The sequence below is a fragment of the Sphaeramia orbicularis genome, chromosome 17, assembly GCF_902148855.1.
Source record: "Sphaeramia orbicularis chromosome 17, fSphaOr1.1, whole genome shotgun sequence".
Lineage (NCBI taxonomy): Eukaryota > Metazoa > Chordata > Actinopteri > Kurtiformes > Apogonidae > Sphaeramia > Sphaeramia orbicularis.
The window spans coordinates 20,952,159-20,976,245 of NC_043973.1; the positions used below are offsets into that span (position 1 = coordinate 20,952,159).

At 39.4% G+C, this 24,087-nt stretch overlaps 2 protein-coding genes and 1 long non-coding RNA gene across 3 annotated transcripts; 2 read left to right on the forward strand and 1 right to left on the reverse strand.

Annotated features, from left to right (window-relative positions):
- Positions 1 to 427: 427 nt before the first annotated feature.
- LOC115437359 (microtubule organization protein AKNA) lies at positions 428 to 13,012 on the reverse strand. Its single transcript, XM_075353526.1, is given in 29 exon segments — positions 428 to 1,140; positions 1,291 to 1,459; positions 1,583 to 1,607; positions 1,610 to 1,693; positions 2,744 to 2,824; positions 2,930 to 3,073; positions 3,208 to 3,287; positions 3,762 to 3,944; positions 4,021 to 4,135; positions 4,232 to 4,428; positions 4,562 to 4,656; positions 5,945 to 6,005; positions 6,339 to 6,411; positions 6,414 to 6,467; positions 6,908 to 7,077; positions 9,074 to 9,262; positions 9,363 to 9,405; positions 9,408 to 9,492; positions 9,631 to 9,658; positions 9,660 to 9,688; positions 9,789 to 9,934; positions 10,173 to 10,240; positions 10,278 to 10,387; positions 10,490 to 10,564; positions 10,692 to 10,727; positions 10,729 to 10,835; positions 10,838 to 11,923; positions 12,238 to 12,447; positions 12,822 to 13,012. Coding segments are annotated over 29 exon segments (3,954 nt in total). The 5' UTR covers positions 12,823 to 13,012; the 3' UTR covers positions 428 to 930.
- Positions 13,013 to 13,349: 337 nt separating this feature from the next.
- LOC115436600 (uncharacterized) lies at positions 13,350 to 15,607 on the forward strand. The gene is made up of 3 exons (XR_003937851.1): positions 13,350 to 13,548; positions 14,289 to 14,327; positions 15,539 to 15,607. It is a non-coding gene; the product is annotated as an uncharacterized LOC115436600 (long non-coding RNA).
- A 170-nt stretch (positions 15,608 to 15,777) lies between these two features.
- On the forward strand, positions 15,778 to 23,649 carry LOC115436599 (G-protein-signaling modulator 2). Its single transcript, XM_075353524.1, is given in 22 exon segments — positions 15,778 to 16,474; positions 18,656 to 18,863; positions 18,865 to 18,878; positions 18,966 to 18,994; positions 18,997 to 19,100; positions 19,197 to 19,336; positions 19,435 to 19,558; positions 19,657 to 19,678; positions 19,681 to 19,772; positions 20,006 to 20,168; positions 20,248 to 20,357; positions 20,451 to 20,490; positions 20,493 to 20,552; positions 20,555 to 20,578; positions 20,683 to 20,715; positions 20,718 to 20,758; positions 20,852 to 21,043; positions 22,051 to 22,113; positions 22,115 to 22,211; positions 22,321 to 22,511; positions 22,823 to 22,960; positions 22,963 to 23,649. Coding segments are annotated over 22 exon segments (2,001 nt in total). The 5' UTR covers positions 15,778 to 16,409; the 3' UTR covers positions 23,014 to 23,649.
- Positions 23,650 to 24,087: the final 438 nt, after the last annotated feature.

Below are 24,087 nucleotides of genomic sequence, written 5' to 3' on the forward strand. Positions count from 1 at the left end.
AAAACTGAACCCAGGCCCAGGACCAGTAGGAACACGGCCCACAAGCCATCCAACAGAAAACTTAGTAAGAAGACCCGGTGTCGTGAGCACCCAAAGGCCAGCAGGGATGGGCAACAGAGGCATCAAATGAGCTTATTAGCTAAAAGGACATAAGTTGATACTCATTCAAACTAAAGCCAGGGAGGGATTTTCCTGAAATGTAATATTTCCAATCTGACCTAGTTTTAATTTGATTTATCATTATCTGCTTTTCCCTGTGGCTGCTGTTGTGTATTGGAAAGATGGATGACCATACAGTGAGTAAAAATCAAAAGGAAACAAAGAATTTGGTGACAGAAGTGTCCTGACGTTGAAAAGTTTATATTTATTGCTTTGTCTGCTGAGGGGGTCATATGGCCTACTTCCCATTTATATTTACACAATAGAATCCATTTTTGTATGACAATGTACAGTACATGACTTGCATGAGTAGGTATCAATCCTTTATACAAATCTCATATATGAAATCACTTGACAGTAAATAGGTTAATATTTAATTAAATTCTAAGACTCAGTGCTTTACTCATTTCTGTGGACAGGTGAAATTCCATATATTTCTTACTTTAAACACATATAACTGATCTGTATAGATTCATTTCAGTCATACTTACTCGTGGGGCAGTGATTTCAGTAAATGCATTGCTTAACTGTCTTTGACAGAATAGGATGCTGGAATTGTTTTGGACATGAAATACCCATAACTCATTACGAGTTCCATGGAGGCTTGTGCTGGTTCTAGCAAAGTTTTAGATATAGCTTTATTGTGATTAAAACTTTTCTTTCTATCTTTCTATCATAAAAATATGCATAAGTGTATAAAAGTAATAACGCATATGCCCTTAGTATTAAATTAGATCTTTACTCTCCTACAGAGAGATTTATGATGGGCTGTCATGTAGGGCTGGAGGGTCTCAGAGCTCTATGTTGAATGCTACAGTGCGTGGTGTTTCCTGCCCCCCAGTGGGTGTGTAGTGTATAGCTTTTATGGAGTTGAGCTTTAGCCAGGTCAGCTGACAGGCTCTTAGCTATGCGGTCAGTGGTCCTCTTCAGGTTGCGGGCCACCTCAATAGCCTGGTCTAAAGTCCGGTTTAAGTCTTCTTCCTGATAAACAGTGAGAAAACAAACTCCAATTAGATCACTTTAAGTTTTCAAAGTAATAAGCAGCTGTTGTAGCTTTTCTTCAGATGGAAAGCAAACGTTAGAATGCTCACATGAATGTCAAAACGAATGTGACCATCTGACACATCTCACCTTGCTTCCTCTGCGTCTACATGTCCTTCCACCAGTTTTTGAAGGCACAGACACTGGGGACAGTGTCCTCTGGAAGTACACGTTGCTGGGCAGGAGTGCAGTGTCTGACTGGGTGAACCTCTTCCAGTGATGGGACATGGATTGCAGTGGAGGCTCCTTGACTTTGTAGCTGTTTGTTGAGGACAGATTTGGAGAAACACAGGTTGAACTGGAAACAGCAGTCTAATAATGATATCAGAGTAACTACTGACCAATATCTGACGAATTAATGCCGGTGACGTATTGATGTTACCTTGCGGGCAGACTGCTGGAAGAGCATAGCTGACCTGGAGGAGGGGCTTCTGCAGAGTTGGTGGGGAGATTTGAGACCATCTATCCTTGGAATGAAAACTCCCCACCAAGGCTACAGACAGACCACAAAAATAAAAGCATCACAGCATGTATACCAAGAAGACACAGAACACTCAATGTCATACAATGTTAAGACATAAAGACCCAGTGTTACTTTGTGTCTGTTCCCAAATGAAATTTTCTCTATATCCAGCCTTTCTTAGGTGGATTTATCACCATTTATTATAATACTATATTCTGTATTTTTCATTTTATCAGTATAAATCAGGTATTTTCCCATATTTAATTCACTGATCATGCAGATGTTCATAAAAGCTCAGATTAAAGTTGCGGGTTATTATATCAAAACAGTGAAAAAAGGAAGAAAAAATGACTTTTTCAGTAAAATATATCATTAACTGAACATAAATCAAGTGTTTCCATCCACTGTCATTGATCAAATTCCATGGGTTTTACCAGTGAATCAATATTGTAGAAGATGACGGTGTTTCCTGCGTTTCAGTTCCATGCAGCTAAACTCTGGAACAGTCTTCTTGATGACGTGAGACAGGCCTCTACTCTGACAATGTTAAGTCCAGGCTGAAAACGGCTCTGTTCAACTGTGCATAGAACAATTGAAAGGGTTCTATCGGCACTCTTCTCTTTTACTTTATTTTAATTGATTATTATTTATGTTTTATTGATTATATTTTAATTGTAATCGTGTGTTTTTAACTTGTCTCTTTTCCATTTTTGTAAAGCACTGTGAATTGCCCTGTGTATGAATTGTGCTATAAAAATAAATTTGCCTTGCCTTTCCACTTTCACTATAGAGCCTCTGAACGTCCAAATGGGTCATATCTGATGATTATGAAGAGATGACAAACTGTATTTTACACCAATTATTGATATGTATTGCTAGGATTAATGGATGAATTGGCATTAAACAGTTTACATCAGTAGATAGTTTTGATCAATGATGGATCTTTGGGTCTTCATAGGTTAAATGCTGATTACTCATTGTCTCAGTCTTGTGGCTACAGCCATGAAACTAATTTGTCCCTGATCAAAACAAGGCAAGCTAACTGTAGAAATTGTGAGCATGTGAAGAGAAGTCACTTACTCTGTGATCTCTGCTTGGTATGACTGTTTAAACTGGAGCTGGTCAGACCTGTGGTTTTCACTGGGATGTTTCCATTTGACTCTGAATACAAGTGACATACATGTTGTCCCAATTTTAATAAAATATCCAGCAAAAGCAACTACAGTATGTTGCATTCCACATTAAATATGGTATAGTGGCTCTCACCTCTGGTAGATTGCACTGTCCTCTGCACTTTATTCTCAATCTCTGGTCCAGAAAGCACCTTGTTGCTGCCTCTTCTGCTCCCTACAGGTGAAATGTGGAACTGCAGCATTAACTCAGAACCTGCTGTGTCTCCACTGTCTGTACCTAAAGAGTGAATGATCAAAATGAAATGCATGATGGGATAAATAATGGAAACATATATACATACATACATGTTTTTTTTTGTTTTTGTTTTTTTTTTTTTACATTTTATCTTCCACTGAAACATGGTGGAGTACCTTTGCTCTTACTGGGATCCATGTCTGAGGAGATCCAGTCTTCTAACTTCACCTGACTGGAGCTCAAATTCTGTCTGCTACTTGATGGCTTCAAAACACTGTGTTTCAGTAATTACAGATAAAATATTTTTTGGACAGTTGGGACATGATAGATCTTTTATGGGTTGTACCAATAATTATAAATATATAACACTTAAAAACCAGTTAGCAGTGAGCATTTTTTGACCTATGTATAAGTTTTTTATACTGCATTGTGAAAGTGCTTCACAGCTTAGCCTGATGAAAGTTACTCTTAATTTTTCAGTTAGTCAAAAAAAAAAAAAAAAAAACAAAACATCCAGAATCAGCACATTTGGTACACACATGCTATTCACTGGACATACTTGTACATACAGGACAGGTAAAATGAATAAAAGTAATCTGAATCTGAAGAGTAGCTAAAGCTGTCATACAAATGTAGTGCAGTAAAAAGTACAACACCAATAGAGTGGAATTATAAAGTATACTACAAGGCACAATGTGGAATACACATAACTGGGATTCAGTAGGACCACATTCAGACCTGTTAGAAAGCTGGTCTTTTGGGTCTTGTTTTAGACCTGCGTTCCTGACGTTCATGCCTGTACTTTGAGGTGAGGTAGTCCATCTTCTGTGTGAGGTGAGGCAGCTGGACTAAGCCATCTTCCAGGTCCTTCTTTAGTCTTGACACCTCTGACTGCAAGGCCAAAATGGCCTCACTGGACAAAGAATAAATGTTTATTTACAATATACTGGTTAAAAACAACCTAGACCACTTGAGAAACATACACTGACCTATTACAAGTGCATGAATACAGTTGGCTTCCTCTCTCTGCTGCATCCATAGTGGTGCTCAGTGTGGGTTCAGATACGTGGTGATGGAGCTGAGCTGGCAGGATGGGATCAGCTCCTGTTGCATCAGAGGCATTTATGTCATTTATTATTTCAGCATGTTCCATCTAAAACTAACCAAAGGTACATATTTTTTTTTTAGAATTTTTCTGACCTTGCAGCCTGAGTGAGGGCTCCTTGGTAGTGCTCTCCACCCACAGCTTCACTGTAGCTGTTGCACCACAAGATGGTGACTGGACGGCAGGGTGGGAGTCAGCCCACTGCTGCCTGGCTGAATGGATGGTTGTCTGAAGGTTGGAGCAAGAACCCTCACTATCTGAGCTGCTTAAACCTTCACTCTGGGACTGAGGGCTGTCGGCAGAGAAATAAACCCAACAGAGCAGAAAAGTTAGTAGTGGGCACTTCTGAGATTACACAGGCACCAGCTACAGTTAAGAGCAGCATGACTTATCTAAATAATACTGAAGTGAGAACAGTTCAGTACCTTTCTGTGAATAGGTTTGGCTGTAATGATCCAGAGGCTGACTGACTCAAATAAGAGCTTCCAAATCCACTGTCTGTCTCTGGGCTCACAATCCTCTGTAAACCAGGACACATATAACACATCAAAAGGGACAATTTTATGCATCTTGTACCACTGTGACTTATTATACAGGCTGGTAAAAACAATGAAGACGGAAACAACTGCAAGTGATGGAAGGTACTTTTTGACAGTTCATGTTCAGTTTGCTGTGCATCAATTGCATCCAAGTGTCCCCCCCCCCCCCAGTCTCTCTCTCTCCTCTTTTTCTCTTCCTTTACCCTCTCTCTTTTACCCCAACTGGTCAAGGCAGACAGCCATCCTCCAGGAGTCAGGGTCTGCTCCAGGTTTCTACCTGTTAAAAGGAAGTTTTTCCTTCCACTGTCACCAGTCACAAGTGTTTGCTCCTGGAGGATTCTGTTGGGTTTCTGTAAATTGGCTTGAGAGTCTGGTTTCGACCAACTCAGTATGTAAAGTGTCATTAGATAACTTTTGTTATGATTTGGCACTATATAAATAAAATTTGATTTATTGAAGTATTGTCATTATGACACAGAGTGTAAAGGACATACAGTACATATATAAAATATGTAATATTCAGTATATACAGTACTGTGCAAAAGTTTTAGGTGGCCTTTATATTTGTTGTTTTTGCAGCACTGAAATGAACATGCACATTTTTTTTCTCAGTCTCTTTTCTTCAGTTACTACAAGAAAATACAGGAAATATTGTGCACAGCCTTAAAAGAGACACACAAAAAAACGAACTAAATGGGTTCTAAAGGTTAAAGTCAGTATTTAGTGTGACCCCTGACCCCATGACAAGAAGCAACAAAACTATTAGAAACATCTGGCATGTGTTGAATGAATCCTGGACTAAAAAATCAGAAAGTGAAAGCTGTTTTTTCCACTGAACTTTTGTTTTTACTGCTGTACATACTTTACTGTAGTACTACTGCAGATCACTGTAGTAAAATTTAGCTGATGTATCTTTGGAGCATTTTTGTTCCAGAATGCTAAACCAACCATGCTAACTCCAGGATGATGATGCACATTTATGCAAATTCACTCACTTTATTTTATTCTGAGTCATCTGCATATTTTGCATAATTGTGCATAATCATCCTGAAGATCCTGGAGGTATGTTTGGCTGCTGTGGTGGAGGTTTGGGCTCTTTGGGTCTTTCTAGTTGTTGTCAGTAAATCAACAATACAAACATAACATCAACATCATATAGTAGCCATCTGCCACCCACCTCTCTAAATAACAGGCGGCCATTGAAAACCCCATATCATTCCACCACTGCAACAGAGAAAAAAAAATCATCTGAGAGACTGACTACCCAACCTGTGATGCAGACGAGGTGTTGAGAGGAGGCTCTGACACACTTGGCTGTTTTGGTCCTGGTCTCTGGTTGTATCAGTGGAACAAGAGACCTCCACTGCCAGACTCACACAGTCACCCAGATCACATTCACCTTCTGGGTTCAGGACACTATCCTGGTTCTAACAGCTGCAGCAACAATAATAAAACAGAGATTTACAGAGAGTACATGAAAAGGTATCTGCAGATGCATCCTTAGTCTTTGGGAATTACAAAGTGGAAAGTAGGATGAAGGTTGCTCTTATTTGAGAACAAAAACTCATATCATACTGTGACACAAAGAATGACAAAAACAACAACAAAAAACACTGCAAATAGAGTTAGGGGTTGCTTTGTCATATATTCACAGTCCACTGACCTCTCAGGAGTCCACTGCCTTCGCCCTGAGGATGAGTTGGCTCCACTCAGGTATGCAAGGATGTCACTGTGACCAACCCTTCTGACAGCACAGAACCCCCCTCTTCTTCATTTTCTTTTTCATCTTCTGCTGTTGGGGTTAACAGTTGCTCTAGAGAAGCCGGTGAGCTCCTGAAAGACGGCAAACAACAAAACCAACACAGACTCAAACACTCTGTTCCCATCTGCATGGAGGAACCTAACACCAACAATATACCTGAAACACTATATGCCCACAGGAAGGCTGAGAACGTGCCCATTATTTGAGCACAAACACACACACAGTCAAGCTCAAAACATCCCTGGCACAACACAATAGACTCATGCACAACAGGAGTGTATTATATTCATGTATCCCAGCCAAGGTAACTTTAATATTTTTGTACAGATTAAGAGGACATTTAACATTAAAATTCGGAGATGATGATTAAAAACACAAATGCTATATTATCAGTATGAAGTTAAATAAGAATCATGGCATGTAAAATAAAAAAAGCAACATTTTGGCATTTTAAAATATTGTTAAAGTACCTTGTACAGGAGCTGGTCTGTCCAGTATTTTCCAATGATGAGCCAGTGTTATGAGGTCATTGCTTTGCTTTAATCCAACATCTCTGTGGCTTTCAGTCTCTTCTTCTTCTCCTTCTTTTTCTTCTTCTTCCATTTCATAACCCACAGTGGAAAAAAAAAGAACTTCGCCCCTGAAACATGAGATCCGGTTGGATAATATGCTGTTGGTATTCTCTTACACACTCATCATCTTTAATCACGAATGACAGTGCAGGGTGTGGATCCAAGAAAAGTTCAACTTTGTTGCACAAGAGCAGGATGTGTTTATACTTAAAGTTAGGTTTTTCTCTATGTTAGTTTTGCTGAATGTAACTAATTTCAACTCATCACAAAGTGCAGATAGCTACGATTGATGGGAATAATGACTGGATTTTAGGGGAGTTTGTTACAAACTCACATACTACAAAAATACACATTTTGTCCAGATGATGGCACCACAGGAAGAGTTAGAGAAGATCATCACCAGCGTTGTCCTCCATGGACCAGAAATTATTATTTACCCCGCCCCTGAAGGGGAGGCAAGGGGTATTGTTTTTGGTTTGGTTTGTTTGTTTATTTGTTAACACTCTAGCAGCAAAACTATTGTTTTAATTAATACCAAATTTGGGTTATAGATTGCCAGTGACACAGAATAGATTTCATTACATTTTGGGAGAAGTAGGTCAAAGTTAAAATTTTTTATGAATTTTTTTTTCATCTTTCTTTTCCCCATTTTCTCATTATGGGCAAAATTTCAAATGTCTGTATCAGCAAAACTATTAGTGAATTCATACCAAATTGACTTCATAGATTGTCAGTAACCCAGAATGGATCACATTGCATTATGGGAACAGTAGATCAAAGTTAATGTTTTTTATGAATTTTTAAAATCTTCCCACTTTGGGCGAAATATGGTGCAAGGGGTGTGGTTTGTTGTGCCTGGCACCACCTGTTCTTGGCTGATTTACATGTTCACAAGACAGAGATTAACCCAAAGGAAGGGTATTGAAATTAGAGAAAGACTTATATGAAGCACTAAATAAAGCAATGTCCTCTGCCAAGACACTGACAACTTGCAAGTAGTGGAAGAAGTATTCAGGCTTTAACTTAACTTAAGCGTTAAAGACACAATGTGAAAATACTACAAATAAAGGTCTATATTCTGCAGTAAACATAGTTTTTGTGCAGTAAAATGATCACTCTTGGTATCTTACTATTATATACTGTGTGATGGATTTAGATTCATATTACTGTTGCATTAATCTGTTTTTCAGATTTTACTGCTGTATGTGATAAAAGTTGTGCTCATTTGGGTTATTTGTAAAGTTTTTCTTGTGGTTTAATCTACAGTTATGCATCAAATTCTATAATCTCAAAACCTTATATGTTCGCAGTGTCGCTGTCCAATGAGAACCTCATATCATAAAAAGTCTGCTGTTCGTGACATTTGTGGCAATGTATTTCCTGTGAATGCAAGAAGGTTTTGAGAGAGTTCCATCAATTTTACATTTCTCAGCCATTAAATTAAGTATTTATCCTTTTGTGTATTGCAAATATCCAACAAAACAAGTTAACACACACAAAGATGTGCAGTTTTCAGTGGACATGAGAATATTGGTGATATACTGGTTAATCAAAGGGAAGATATGAAAAATACAAAAAAAAAGTAAGATAAAACAAACTATAATTTAAATGTATCTAGATTAGTTAGACAAAAAGTAGTGGAGTAAAACATGTAAAAAAAAAAAAAAAAAAAAAGGAATATAGCTGCAAAAAATGAAAAACTTAGGTAAAGTACAAATACTTAAAATGTGTACTTCAGTGCAGTACTGAGTAAAGGTATTTAGCTGAATTCTACTATTGCATCAGGAGATGAGGATACGATTGGACTACAAAAGTTAAAGCTTAAGGTTAACTTGCTCTATTAACTCCATAGGGATCTTCTGTTTCTGCATTTGACCCATCCTAATACACACAGCACCCAGCATTAGTGATCTGGACACAAAAAATCTGCCATTGAAGGTACCTGAGGACCAACTCCAGATCTTTGTGAGCACCATCGTCATTGATACTGACACTATTACTGAGAACGAGCAAAAGCTGAATTTAGGTCAGGAGGGGTGGAGCTTGTGTCAGTGAGTTTGTTACCTCATGCAGAGAGGGTGAGGTGAAGGTGTGGGCATGCAGAGTGGACTGGGCTTCTCAGGGGAGTAGCAGGGGAGTGGAGTGGATGAGCAGTGTGGTGGGGAGATCTGCTCACACACATGCCTGTCTATCATCTCCTTTATATCCTCAAGGTGCATCCCTATCCTGAATATGTCTCCTTCAACCAGCCTACACATGAGTCAAGACACACACACACATACACACAATGACTGGAATCATGAATGTCAGACTGGAAAAATACACACATGCATAAGGGGGGAGTCTAACCTGTTTGGGGTCAAAGGTGCCAGTGTTCCTGCACAGGCCCATGTATTCTGCATCTCCAAAGCTCTATGCTCTTCTTTCTTACTCATGTATTTTCTCTCCAGCTGGTCCTGAGCCTCCATCATACTCCTCACCATCTGACAATCAACACATTTTGGAATAGTTCTTGAAAATTTATACTATATCTGCAACAAATACATTTTCCCTGTATCCTTCACATTATACAGAATACCAAATAACCAAATATTATAATAAATACCACATTTTTTTCTCACCATTTGCTGTTCTTCATGTTTATTGACATGTTATTACGCTTAATTTGAAGTCTTCCACCTGAACAGAAGTAAGCATTGGTAAATGGGTCTACATATGCAATTTAACACTTTATTAGTAATGTAGTAGTGGTATTGTATACATGTGTTAAAACTCACACTCTGCATAACTGGCTGATGAGGTTTTTCAGCTCTGTGGTCATCTGTTCTCCATCACTAGGACCTATTTCAGGTTCACTGGAGGAAACTGTGTTCAGCTCTGTAGTGTTGCTCTGGGTAGGTATTTGCATCTTTTCATCATTGTTCTCTGAAAGCATAGCAAGAATTGATACATGCACACAATATATAGTCACCACTCATCTAATATTTCTGATTTTAGTTTCACTTTTCTAAATATATCTAAATCTCATATTTTGAGACTCCTAAAAATGACAGATTCAGCTGATTAACATAATAATATGTTAAATAAATATTGTCCCTTTAACTTAAGAGCTCCAAATGTGAAGTAAAGATGTTCGTGTAACTAGAATGGTGCAATGTGATACCAAATGTCTCTATGGAAACCAGTTGCACTTCACTGGGTAATATGCAGGTAGTGAAGCCAAGTGTCGACCTGTCCATAATATCAGATGTCAGACAGAGAGACGTACCTGATGGGGGAAGGCGTGGAGCTGACAAATCCAAGATGGCCTCCCTCCGCTAAGGTTGCCCTATCATCTTCAGACTCAAAATACAGCATGAGGTCTGAGGAGGGCTGAGGCTGTAAAAAAAAGATAAGAAGACTTGTCATTTGTGATGACAATGCCTGTGGTGTAACTTATTATTTTGCACAACTTGAAAGAAAAGAAAAGCTTAAAATTACATTTATTCCAAGTCTCATTTGATCTATAAGATTCTCTGCTTCAGCATATTTAGTGAGTAATTTATCGTATTCCTCCTGCAGAAACAGGAACAAGAGAATCTGAGCAAATCACATAATATAAAACATATAAATTATACAAAGAAATGCAACCAAAAAAGACATAAATGCACTATGAGAAAGTAGATCCTGAATGTTTCTCCACCTGCAGATGCTGCACTAGTTCTGGCGAGGTCTGTTTGTTCCTGCTCTTTGAAGACATAGGGTCTCTCTGGAGCCTGCACTGAATCTTCCAGGACTCTGCTGATCACGTCTAACATTCCCGGAGAAGACTGGGCTCGGTGTATGGTGCAGGGGTCTGCTGAGTAGGCCTGGGTGGTCCACTGGGAGCTTTGGGGATTTTTACCTTTGGAGCAACTTTGGAGAAATCAGGCAGTGGGTAGTGGACTTGACCCTGTCCATACTTCATCTCAGTGAAGGACCTGGTGCGCAAAAATGGGACTTTGGGGTCTTGAAGTTCCTCTTTGTTTTTTTCCCACATTACAGCATCGACAGTACTGCTATGGCCACTCTCCTGGTTTGGGGGTGTGCTTGAAGAGTTTGACGTGATGCTATCATGAGGAGTGGAGGTGATGTTATCAAATTTCTCTTTTCCTTCTTTCCCTAAACTTAAATTTGTGGATGCAGTGCCGCTCTTTTCATCAGTTCTCTCAGAGCAAAAACTATGTTTACTCTCAGAGTGGCATGCAGGGCTCTCTGTGTGTTCACTGACATTTTCTATGCTGTTTTGTTTGGAGGCCCAGCTAAAAACAGTGTCATCCACACTCTCCAGCAGTGAAACCTCCGGCAGGGTCTCCGCCTCAATCAGCCGACCTGAATGCAGCAACTCCTCCTTGGAGAAGTGTCGCAGTAACAACTGATTAATGTCTGGTTGTTGATTTTGATGAGCGTGACTGCTGGATGGAGAAACTTTATGTGGCTTAGACACATCAGAGACATTGTCCTGTTTAGTGTTGGCATCTTCTTGCACGTAACTTTCTGGCTTCTCAGCATTACACTCAGCAGAAACAAACTGTCCAATGATATCATCTCCATCTGTGGTATTAAATTCAGCTAGGCAAGGAACATCAGGACTTGAATGGACCGTTTCTCTTCCATCAGGACTCATGTTGCCCTCAGAATCAGCTGCCTGGTTGAAGTAAAGGCTTCCGAGGTCACCATCATAGGGTAGTTCCTCCTGATCATCATCGCTGGTGTTTTGACCCGGGTCTTCATAGATGTGGTTAAGGGGTGGTCCATCCTGCATGGTGTTTGGTCTCTGGGCAGGAACATGCATTATACTGCTGCTAGTCTTATTTTCTACCTCCCTCTCGCTCTGACTGCTGACCACACTCGAGCTTGAAGAGGTGTCGTCAAAGTCAGACAACTCTGCATTCTCTAGAAAATAAAGAACAATAGCAATACAAATGCCCATATGGAATCATTTATGCTTTCCTGTTCCTTTTTTTAGGCTATACATAATTAAGGATCAGAATCTAACTTACTCTTTGGCATGTGTTAAGAATATTTAAGTTACAGTTTTAAGCCTTTGTTTTTTTTTTTTTGTTTGTTGTTTTTTTTAAGAACAAAAATATTTGAAATTTCCCTCAACACATTTTTAAATCTTGAATTCCAGACATCCTGATGAAGTCTACTGAAGATAGAAGTGTATGAACAGACAAAACTCAAACTTCTGTGACTCCAGGACTTACCTGTAAGATTGATACTGGCCTCTGATGCTGCAGACTCTGCACGAGAGACATGCAAAGCTAAAGAGCTCTCCAGGTCACTTAAGTGTAGACTTTCATCCTCACTTAGGTCGACAAAGATGCTCTGCTGGATACACTTTTCCCATAGCACAGTGGGCTTGTCCTCTCCCTGAGTATCTTCGTCTGATTCCTCTGGTTCTCCCTCCATAGACACTGTGAGAAGAAAAAGTTAGTGATCAACTTTATGGCAGGGGGTAAAAAGAGGGATGGGACACCTGTTCATCACTAAGCAACACAGCATGTGAGATGACAACATTGGATCAAATGTGTTAAGCCTTCAATTATTCAACAATCTACATATTGTGTGGGCGGTGGTTTGCCTGACAGTGGGAGGTGTGTGAGTATGAGTGTGTGAGTGAGTGAGTGAGTGAGTGAGTGAGTGAGTGAGTGTGTGAGTGAGTGAGTGAGTTGTGTGTACGTGTCTCATGATAAAAAAAAAAATGTAAAAAAAACAACAGTCACTTCACCCACACATATTAACACCATTCACTCACTTCAGCCTTGTGTTAAATTAGAGATAAACTTACTCTCTTTCTTAACTCGTCCTCCAGCAGCGAGACATAAATATTAGTCGATCCGATGCATAAACTTCTTGCAGGACAGTCTCAGAAGTAGACACTCTATGAGTCTCTTTTTCTTTCTTGACATATGGTTTCTCGGACAGGTTTTGTTTCTGTAGCATCATTAATAATGTACAGATCAGCGCTGTACGTCTGGACTGTGGCGAGTGGTTGCTTAGTAACGGCGGTGACGCCTTCCCAAAGACAGGACTGTCGTGAAATTACAGTGTAAGACAATAACCTCAATAAATAGACTATATGGTGTATATTTGAAGTTTTTTTTTTTTTTTTTTTTAACTGTTAGTGAATGTATAATGGTTACTTTGAGAACAACAATACCTCAGATAAAGTTAACCGTGTACTGACAGCTGAGTTATACTGAACACGTCACGTCTTTTCTATTCAAATCCATTGGTCCAATGACACATATCGGGGGCGTGGTCATCTTTGAATGGCACTCTCCTATTGGCTACTTGGGGACAAACAATAACGCTAGTAAGGGTTTCTTCACATTTTCATCGAAGTTAAATCGAAGTTTGTCAAAAGTAAAAGGATGGTATATGTTTAGGCTGGTTATTATATATATTTTTTTACTAGAAGCCAAAACCGGCTTTTTTAATACATTAAGGTTTTTATTTTTGTGAAAACAAAGGAAAGAAGAGAAGTCACCATTGTTCGAACTGGATCAACTAACGTAAGTTTAGCAGCTAACCAGCTAATTAGCAAGTGTTAGGCTAACTGCTACTGTAACAAGAGAGGGATCAGTTCACAGACCACGGCTGTCCTCGGCGATTTCAGACAGCTGTATTCATCACGGTATTCTGATATATACAGTTTTTTTTTCACTCAAAGAAACAACAGCAATCTGTCCATAATGTGACACTTAACCTAAGTTTTCCTATAGTCATTCACTGGTTTGATTACGGCTGTGAAGTATACTTTGGTCAATAAACTGAATACTAATCAAAGCATTGCCAAATATTATAGTTAATATATTGTAAAGCAATGTGCCTACTTTCTGCATTATCAAAACAAATGACAGTCTCGTACAGGACCCAGTAATCTTTGTCAATAATTCTAATAATCTATCGCTAAACATTAATGTTCTTATCTAAAGCAATAAAAAGACTGAGTACTGAGCTAAATAAGATGCAGGTATAAACTGTCAGCTAAGCGTATTCATTTAATTATAGGCTGTTAAATGCATGTCCATTTGTAGTGTTCGCCAAATACTAACATTGCATAGTAGTCTAGTTTTGTTTTTTGTTTTTTTGTATGAAGGGTTTGTATGTCCAAGTCACAGTTAATAGGTGAGTTAAACATTTATAAAAGTCTGTAAAGTCAAATTAGTTAGAGACTACAAATGATTTTCTCACTCATTTTCGGTGGGATGTAAGTGTGAAATATTCATGCTCACAATACTTCTTCTTACAGGCTTCCCAGATTTCCTGTTCCTGTGTGGAAGAATTACCGGTCAGTGTCTATGTACTAATTTAGTTGTTTCACCTTTTTATTTCTCTTGTTTTGGCACAGGCTTTTGCTTACTCATGGGGTGGTGTTGACTGCCGTTTCCATATTTAGATTTTGCTGTCAGAGGTTGTAGTAATTTTAGCGCATCAATGGGCTGTAAGCACAAAGAAAATAGATTGCATTTGCTCTGTTTTCAATGAAATCATGCCCTGTTTGTGACTCAAAAAGTGATTACCCTCTTTGAAGTGTCCACTATAAACAACCTGTTGCTTCTTTTGATCTGACTGTACTGTGATTCTCTTGTCCTTGCTACACACTTGTTCCTGCACACTGCAGCTTTGTGAGAGGGCAAGACTCCTTGAAACACACCCATTTGGCATACATAGTGGAAAAAGCTGCATGAACACTGGCACACATCAATTAATGGTTATTGAAATGTGCAGCAGTAAGTACTGGAAATACTGGAAATGCTCTGAAAGCCACAGGCTTTAATGTGATTTATTATGATTTACATTCATGTTTTAGCAGGAATAACAGGTTTAGTGGAAAAAAATATGTTGCACATTTTGTTTCCATAACATGAATTTGTGATTAATGGTGGGATTGCAGCAAAATGTGTCTCTCATTAATACTTGTACATGTGTTTATGATTAGTCAGAAAATTACTAACTAACTTTAAACATTAAGTATAGTGTTGCATATCTGCTGTCTTGTGTCTCAGAGGGAGATGCAAATTAACCTTAACTTTAGGTGTACAAAAAATCAACAATACACTATTGAGTTAGTTCATTTTGGAAATGCACTTCATCTTTGTTTATTCTCAGGTTGTGATTTATTCCTACATTTTATTTGATGAGCAATGCTGAATTTATTGATTGTCAAAAATGAACAGGGACCTGCTCAGCAAGCTGATCTGTACAGAGCACAAAATTAAAATTTCATACTGATCTAAGAATGTTTTCTAAATAGAACTTAGTTTGTACAATTATGTGACTAGTAATTTCCTAACAGCATTGAAAATTTAATATTTAATGAACTGAAGATGCAGCATACATGAGGTGATAAGCCAATAATGATAATAAATGTTTTTAGTGCATAAACATATAGAAATGCAGCCTATTTATGACCTCTATCTTGCTTGCTGTTATTTAATGCACAAAAAGTTTGCAAGTAACTGGGCTGTTCCATTTCTTAATTTCTGTGTGTGGGCACAGGGAAGGGGAAAATGGACTAAAATTCAGGGACAAGTGGGAGTGTCTGGTATGACCTCATGGAGCGATGAGGATATGGTTAGGCCTGGTTTGTATTTGGTGCTATCTTATATGCTCTATGCAACTTGCTTATCAGTGTCCTTTCTTTTGGTGGAAGTTGCATACAGGCAGTGCAGTCTTTTGCAGTGGTGTCTGGATAGTTTTTTTCTTTTGTACTTGATAAATTGTTACAGCAGTGTCTTTGGTCTGTTTGTTTTCCGTGTCTGGTGATTTACATTTGCTTGCTATGGAGATTTTCCTGCAATCTCTGCTTTCATAGTTTATACCCTGATGTATTCACAGCTTGCTCACCTTGCAGTTAAGGACGCACATGCAGATCCCAAGCCTAAAGTGACTCACCGTATTAGATAGGACAGCTTGCCTGACCCCATCTATTCATTCCCGCCCTATTCTCTCGCTTCCTGCCTGGCCCACTTGTGCACGCTGCTGTTTGGTTGGTGTTGCCATGGCACTGCGTCGCCCAGAAAGAGGCTTCACACACAGCATCTTGTGTTCTCTTCACAGAGGGCCGGTGACGAGAGATTGAGAGGCAGTGACGCAAAACAGACAGTATATGAAAGCAGCCGGTGGACTGACGCTCAGGAATCTGCAGCTCTATTTTAACACCCATGTGGTTATTTTCCGTTGTCAACATTCAGCACTGGGACAGTGACAGACTTCACCATATTTGGTGACTCTTTGTTTGATCGCCTTTCTTTTGTCCAAATCCACTGGACTAAGGTTTTTTTTTTTCTTTTTTTGCTGGCTCTTATTTTCAAACGCAACCATTTTTTCGGGAACGAAACTGGGTTTTTCCCTCATATTATGCACTTCAATGGATACCAATGGCTCATTAGTTAGTACGCGAGCAGAAGACCAGTCCTTTCATGTCCGCTACAGGTAGGAAACTTTCATCTCTCGAGTAAGTTATAATTTTTAGTTTTGAAGGGGATGAAAAAAAAACTGATTGGATATTTTCTAATAAAGGAAAAACAGATCTAAAACTTAAACTTTACATTTGTTTGAGTTTGAATGACAATTGCAAAACATGTTTCCATGACTTTTGACAATTAATTTAATTGGGATTGGAGATTTGAGAAAGAACTGGCATTATGAGTTGACAACTCAAGAACAGTTTACTGTGTAGATTGAAGGATGCTTGTGTGATTTTAGTGAACAAAGGTGGATGAATTTCTAAAAAAAAAAAAAAAAATGGCATCAAACCAGCTGTTCCTACTTACCCAGGTTAAAGAGCTGTGGCAGCAGGTGCAACCTGCCAATGAGAAAACCCTACTTCAGCCACCTTCAATATTAACAAGCCCTGAAAAATTCAGTAACATGCTCTTTGTTTATCACCACACGTGTGTCCATCTTGTTTGTGTAGCGCAGGTGTCTGCTTGATGGTGGGATGTCTGTTTTTCTCTGTGTCTGTTGTAACTTGTGTGTCTTGTTATATGGTCAACATGAATGAATAGATTTATTATAATGCACTGCACACCTGGCTGATATGTCAGTAAAGCCACTTAGTGCTCACCAGCACTTGTAAATCTGTCTGGTGTGCACTCTCCAGCTGTAATCTCAGGTGACCAGGTCAGAAGAGTGAGCTTCAAAGAAACAAAAGCTGATTATGTGAGATACCGCTTATTCAGCAGTTTCCTTCCTATCTTGCGCTTGAGATTAATACTGTGACAGCGACAAAAGCTTTAACATGTGCGGTGCCAATATCTCTCTGACGTCAAAGAAGCAATGGATTTGATGTCACGAGTAAAGACGTGATCCTGGTTTTTGGTCTACTGAAAAACATAAAGATCACCAGTTTATGTGTAGACTTCTAAGTTGTGTCTGAGGAAACCTCTCCATGCTTCAGCGAAAGAGAAAAACCTGCAGCCTGGAGATGCCTCTCAGATATTCAATGTGCAGCTGCTGTTCTTGTTGTAATGCAGGAAAAACCAGCAGGTAGGCTAGTATTTGCCACAGCTTCTGTGTTGGCATACTATCTTGTTAACTTGCTAGTAAACAAAACGTATGCTCTGCTAATGTAAGGCCTAAAACTACTGATATATTACATGAGCTTCATGGGCTCTTTAGGACACTATGTTTGTCTTTGTTGAGAAATTATAGCCTAGATGAATGATGAAGCAAGATGCATTGTTTGGTGTTTTGATCTAATTTTAGTAGGGCACCATAGTCTGTTGGCCATTTCTTTATGCACGCAGCTCAAATTATTGCAGTGTTTTGTTTTGTTTTGTTTTTTTTTGCTTTTTTTTTTTTTTTTGAGCTTTCAGACAAAGCTTTGGGTGGGCGCCGGAGGAAAGCTTGGGGTAAACAAAATGGATAGTCTTTGTGTGAGCTGATCTCTTCCCAACATTAGAGTGGGCTTGTTTCCTAAAAAACAAAACTTGGTGACAAACTAAAATGCTTTGCAGAGACATAACACTTCTCTTAAAATAATCCGTAGTGGATAAGCCTTCAAGGCATATTCTGATACTCTGGTCTTGAAGCAAACCTGAACTCAGTCGTATCCTACACTTGGAGGTATCGTCCATTTTATTTAACAAACAAGATGAAATTGTCTTAGAGTGAGCACAATGTACAGTGTAAGTAATGTATGCTCATGTTATGGTTTAATGGCATGGCACACCCATTTCACACTGAATAAATCATCAGAATAATTAGTTTGATGCTGGGGTAATTAACAAGAATAAAGTTAATTGATGCTTTGGAAGTTTTACCCTTTGCTGAATTATTTCTAAATACCATTTTACTTTCTGTGACTTATCTAAAGGATGTGAGACCTCCCATAATAAACAAACCCTCTTGGAGCCATTGTTCTCTGGGTGGAAGGAAGTAGCTGAACAACATTCCCTGTTGAACACTTCTGCTTAGAAAGAGATTTTGTTCAGCACTGAGTGAGACAGTTCAGTTGGTCTGTAAGTTCGAGCCAAGACAGTCTGCTTCTCTACAGCGCCTTTGGCACTGTTTTTTGAGTTGACTTGAATAGTAATGCTGTTTTTTAGTTGTTAGCCAGATCACACAAGGGGCAGACCTTTGTTTGACACTTGAATCTTCTGTCTGCTGTAGGATGGAGGTGTCCTGCCTGGAGCTGGCACTGGAAGGAGAGCGGCTCTGTAAGGTGGGCGACTACAGAGCAGGCGTCTCCTTCTTTGAAGCTGCCATCCAGGTGGGTACAGAGGACCTGCAGGTACTCAGTGCCATCTACAGCCAGCTGGGCAATGCCTACTTCCACCTACATGACTACGCCAAGGCCCTGGAATTTCACCGACATGACCCTCACCCTGACCAGGTTGGAAAATACTAGGAAAATACAAGAACCCCACTGACACTGAGAACAAGTCAAATGGATGTTACTCACATAATGTGGCTTCCATAGGACAATCGGCGACTTGGTTGGAGAGGCCAAAGCAGTGGAAACCTGGGTAACACATGAAGGTGCTAGGGAGGTTTGATGAGGCCTGTAGTCTGCTGCCAAAGGCACTTGGACATTGCAAGGGACATGAATGATAAGGTGAGGCAGAAGTATAATCAGCAACATACTCAAGAAGTATTAAAATTAACAGAATGTGTGGTAAATTTAGCTCTATCTTTCTTTCCCTTGTGTTAGGTTGGCCAGGCGAGAGCTTTGTATAACTTTGGAAATGTGTACCATGCCAAAGGCAAAAGTATCTGTTGGAGCGGAGCTGAGCCTGGAGATTTCCCAGAGGAGGTTATGATGGCTCTGAGGAAGGCAGCTGAGTACTATGAGTAAGTCTTTGAGTGTGTGTTTTTACCAGACTAATGGAATAATGTAACACGTGTTATATGTTATCTATCCATTCATTGTGTTATATTTGGACTTTTAGGGCCAACTTAGCCATAGTGAAGGAGCTTGGGGATCGGGCTGCCCAGGGTCGAACATATGGAAACCTCGGAAATACACACTACTTGTTGGGAAATTTTCGCAAAGCTGTGTCCTCTCACGAACAGGTGAGCTTTAACCCTAAAACACTGTCTAAGGTTTATCAAAGCAATTTCACCATTTACATGATTGTAATGAGAGAAATCACAAAATGTTTCTTTTTCAGCGTTTACTCATCGCTAAGGAGTTTGGGATCGATCGGCTGAGAGACGGGCTTACTGCAACCTGGGGAACGCCTATATCTTTTTGGTGGAATTTGAAGTGGCAGCTGAGCATTATAAGTAAGCTATGTCTTATCAGACCATTAAACTTTGGATGTTTTGTTAAACAATATGCTTTGTCAACTCCATGTACATTATGGCTGATTTAAAAATGAAATATCGAAAGACAAAAAATGGAGAGAAGATTAAAAAGTATCATCACTTGTTTAATTTTCTGTATAATAGATTTATGATGCATGAGTGAAGCTGTGGTCTACTTGCTGTGTTTTGAAACATTGTTTCTGTGTATTAGGCGGGACTCTGCAGCTGGCGAGGCAGCTAAAGGATCGGGCTGTGGAGGCTCAGGCCTGCTACAGTCTGGGAAACACATACACACTTCTGCAAGACTATGAAAGAGCTATAGACTATCACCTCAAACACCTCATCATAGCTCAGGACCTTAATGACAGGTAGACTCGCAGCAGCACAAACTCAGCTCAGGCTGAAAATGTATTCTGCTTTGTTTGTGCAAGGCTTTGACATGTGTTCTGTTGCAGGATCGGGGGAGGGCCGCGCCTGTTGGAGTCTGGGAAATGCACACACTGCACTTGGGAACCATGACCAGGCCATGCACTTTGCAGAGAAACACTTGGAAATCTGCAGAGAGGTTTGTAAAGGACTTGTTTAAAATTTAACAAATATTTACAAAAAAAAATGACTTGATTTAACCTCTTTGTATGTTGTGTGTTTTTATTCTCAGACTGGAGACAGAAGTGGGGAACTGACAGCTCGTATGAACGTGTTGATCTCCAAACCGTCCTGGGTCTCAGCTACAGCACCAATAACTCCACTCTCTCAGACAATAGGACACTGATTACAACCTGCATGGTAATAACTATAGAATCATATACTCTTAGGATTGACTTATTGATTCGATGTGAGGTTTTTAGAATACAGATTTGTAACAGGTGTTCATGCTGTTTGTGTTGAAGGGGCAAGGCCCAGAATGAGCAGAAGACACAGCATGGAAACCTGGAACTGATGAAACTCACCCCAGATAAAATGAATGTAAGAATTGTTCTTTGTGATTTTACATAATGGCTCCTTTGCCCATTGTTTCACGTCTTTACCGTGATAACAAGCTGTTTTTGTTTATTAAAGGGCCAAAAGTGGAACAGTGACATCCTGACCAAACAGTCCAAGCCCTCTCTAGCTAAGAGCTCTTCCAAGTTGTTTTTTGTCAGCCGTCTTCGTGGGAAAAAGTACAAGTCTGGTAGCTCAAGTAAAGTCCTCCAGGACACCAGCAACACCCTGGACACAAGCCAGACAACCCCTGTACAGGGATCACAGAAGGTAAGCGGCACAGGGAGTACACAGCTGATAATGTACATGTAGGGCTGTCACGATGACAACTTGATAACAAACACATCTGTAAAAACATACAGAATTTAGTATAAAGGTCAAAATGGCTTATGGCAGATTTTACATGATCATTGTGTTTCCTTGCACGTTGTCAGATTCATGATAAAAACTAGAAGCACTCGGAGAGCACCGACCTCTGCCAAGGCAGATCAGTGCCCCAGATTTGGTGGAAAATTTCAGGAAATGTTGATACTGGCACAAAGAACAAATGATTAAATTTTGGTGGTGATCGAGGGTGGGGTGCACTGATCTGCCTAGGCGGAGGTCTGCACTGTCTTTCTAGAAAAGCACTCGTAGAGCGCAGACCTCTGTCAAGGCAGATCACAGGGCCCCCCCCACCCCGATCACCACCAAAATTTAATCATTTGTTCTTTGTGCCAGTATCAACATTTCCTGAAATTTTCATCCAAATACGTCCATAACTTTTTGAGTTATCTTGCACACAGACAGACAGACAGACAAACCAGCGCTGACAAAAACATAACCTCCTTGGTGGAGGTAAAAAAAAAAAAAAAACACATCTCACACAGGAAGTCATCACAGAAATTATTTGCCTTCTTTGTTCAAAGTACACCCATTGAAAGAGCCATTTATTGGCATCTAACAGTTAAGCACATTAATAAATACATTTTACACAGGGCAGAATAACTGGAATAAAAAAGCCTTTTAGTGAAATATACAAAAGAAATAGTTGATGACCAATAGAGGTGCCTTTAGATGAAGAGGATACAATGAGATGCATTGCTAGTCAAGTGGCAGTTGAAAGGATGGAAAATATGACATTTCTGCTCATCCATCAGTTTTTATTTAGGCTAATGAAGATGATTGTGTAAAATAACTGCAGTTTGCAACATATGTCCCTCCTCTACAACAGCTGTCATCAAACAATGTTGGTGTTGTTGCCTTTTTTTCATGTTTGTGCTTTTGTTCTATTTTAGCGACTCAGTCCTGACATGCTCGGAGATGAGGGCTTCTTTGATCTGCTCAGCCGTTTCCAGAGCAAACCGTATGGATGACCAGCGCTGTTCGATACAGGATAAGGGCAGCAGGTTATCATTGAACAGTGGCCCCGAGTCGCCTCCCAGAACCATTAGGAAATGTAAATCCACTCACGCATCACTGAAGAAATCCTTGCATTAAATGATTTTTTTTTTTTTTTCGTAATAAATCATAACTTTCATGACTAGTCTTTTCTCCTGTCATGGCAGCGGTGTCCGAGTCGGTGAACGTCTCTGGTGCCCAAGGCCGGAGGTTAGAGGAGTCGGCTGCTGCAGGGGGAAGCCTCCCTGGTCTCAGGTTCAATCAGAACAACAGCCAGGCTGTGCTCAGCCACCTGATGGCCAACGCAGACAGCGCTGAACCTGATGATGACTTCTTTGATATGCTTGTCAAGTGCCAGGTGGGTTAGAACTTGTTTCTTTAACTTGTCATAATCCTATTGTTATTGTTAAAGACATCCCCAGACATATAATATGGAACAAAATACTCATTTTGTTAATTCTCCTTTAATGGCAAATATAGAATCTTTAAATATACCAATAAGTTAAGTTCTGATCACTCGTGTAAAGTTGTGTACTAGATCATGATTGGCTCTTAAGTCTACCCCATAAGAGTTTTCAACAAAGTACAACACATTACTTCCAAAACAGAAGAACAAACATTTCTCAGACTCCAGACTGATGCTTTCTTCATCATGTCATCCTCCTTCAGGGGTCCCGTTTGGATGACCAGCGCTGTGCCCTGCCCCCTCCTCCAGTCCGTGGGCCCACTGTACAGATGAGGAATTCTTTAGCCTTATCATGCGTTTCACAGGCCAAACGAATGGATGAGCAACGTGTCAACCTTGCCTTTTTTCAGCAAATGCTACATCCAGGCCTGGCTCCAGCTCCAGCGCCAACTGAACTAAGCACTACCGGAAGAGACGGGTGACTTGTTTTTCCTTTTTTTTTTTATGAAGTGGTTGGACAGTGATGATTTTTCAATGGCTGGTTCCAGCAAGAGAAGCTAAAGAAAACCTTGGCTCAATACAGCCAGCATTATGGTCAAATAAAGCACTGTTAGCATTGTATGTAGTTTCACAGTATGGATAAAAAATTCAGATTACAAGGATTTGTTTTGCACAACTTGCACACCACCAGCAAACTCTCATTTGTATCAGGGACTAAAGTGGTTTTTCCTTTTTCTGTCCTATTGTTTAAGTCATTTCATCCAATGTGTATTTTTAGATACACAACATACAGTTTTTGTTTGTATTTATTGTACATTTTATGATTGTGATGATTCTGTTAACTACCGTCGACCACTATGATGTGGTTATACTCCCACTAGTGTCAGGACAGAGTGACAGAGGTACAGCACTCTTGGATTGTCATTTGTGTTTGATATAAGATTCATGTTTGTTTTGAAATTTACCACATTTTTAAAAGCTACTTCAGCTGTTTGACAAAGAATGAATTTAATCCATGTACAGCCCTTATACTCTTTTGTACTAAATGTGTTGATTGAGATCTGAGGAATAAAGCCTCATTTATTAGGTATCTCATTTCTGACTCTTTCTGAAATGCACCGTTGACAATAATTAACGAACACAAAATAGAAAGATTGTGTAAAAGACACTTTATTGTACGTACCAGCAGTCAGACTTAAGTTAGCTTAAATTAATTTAAGTCACTTTTAAAACAATTAAAAAGGCTTAATACAAGAGCCACTAGCATTTCAAAAACGTACTTATAACTGTACAGACATAAACACAAGTGAAATAAATACATCTATGTACGTATTAGTTTGGCCTTATTTGTTAAAACAATATACTATACAGTAACATAAAACATATGCATCTTGTAAGTAAATTAATAGAAACAAAATATTAATGTTAGAAGACAAAGTGCGTATGTAAAATAAAATAAAATACAATTCATATGCTCCAAATACTGATTCCAAATAAATATCAAAACACCCGCACTTCCAATCTAACT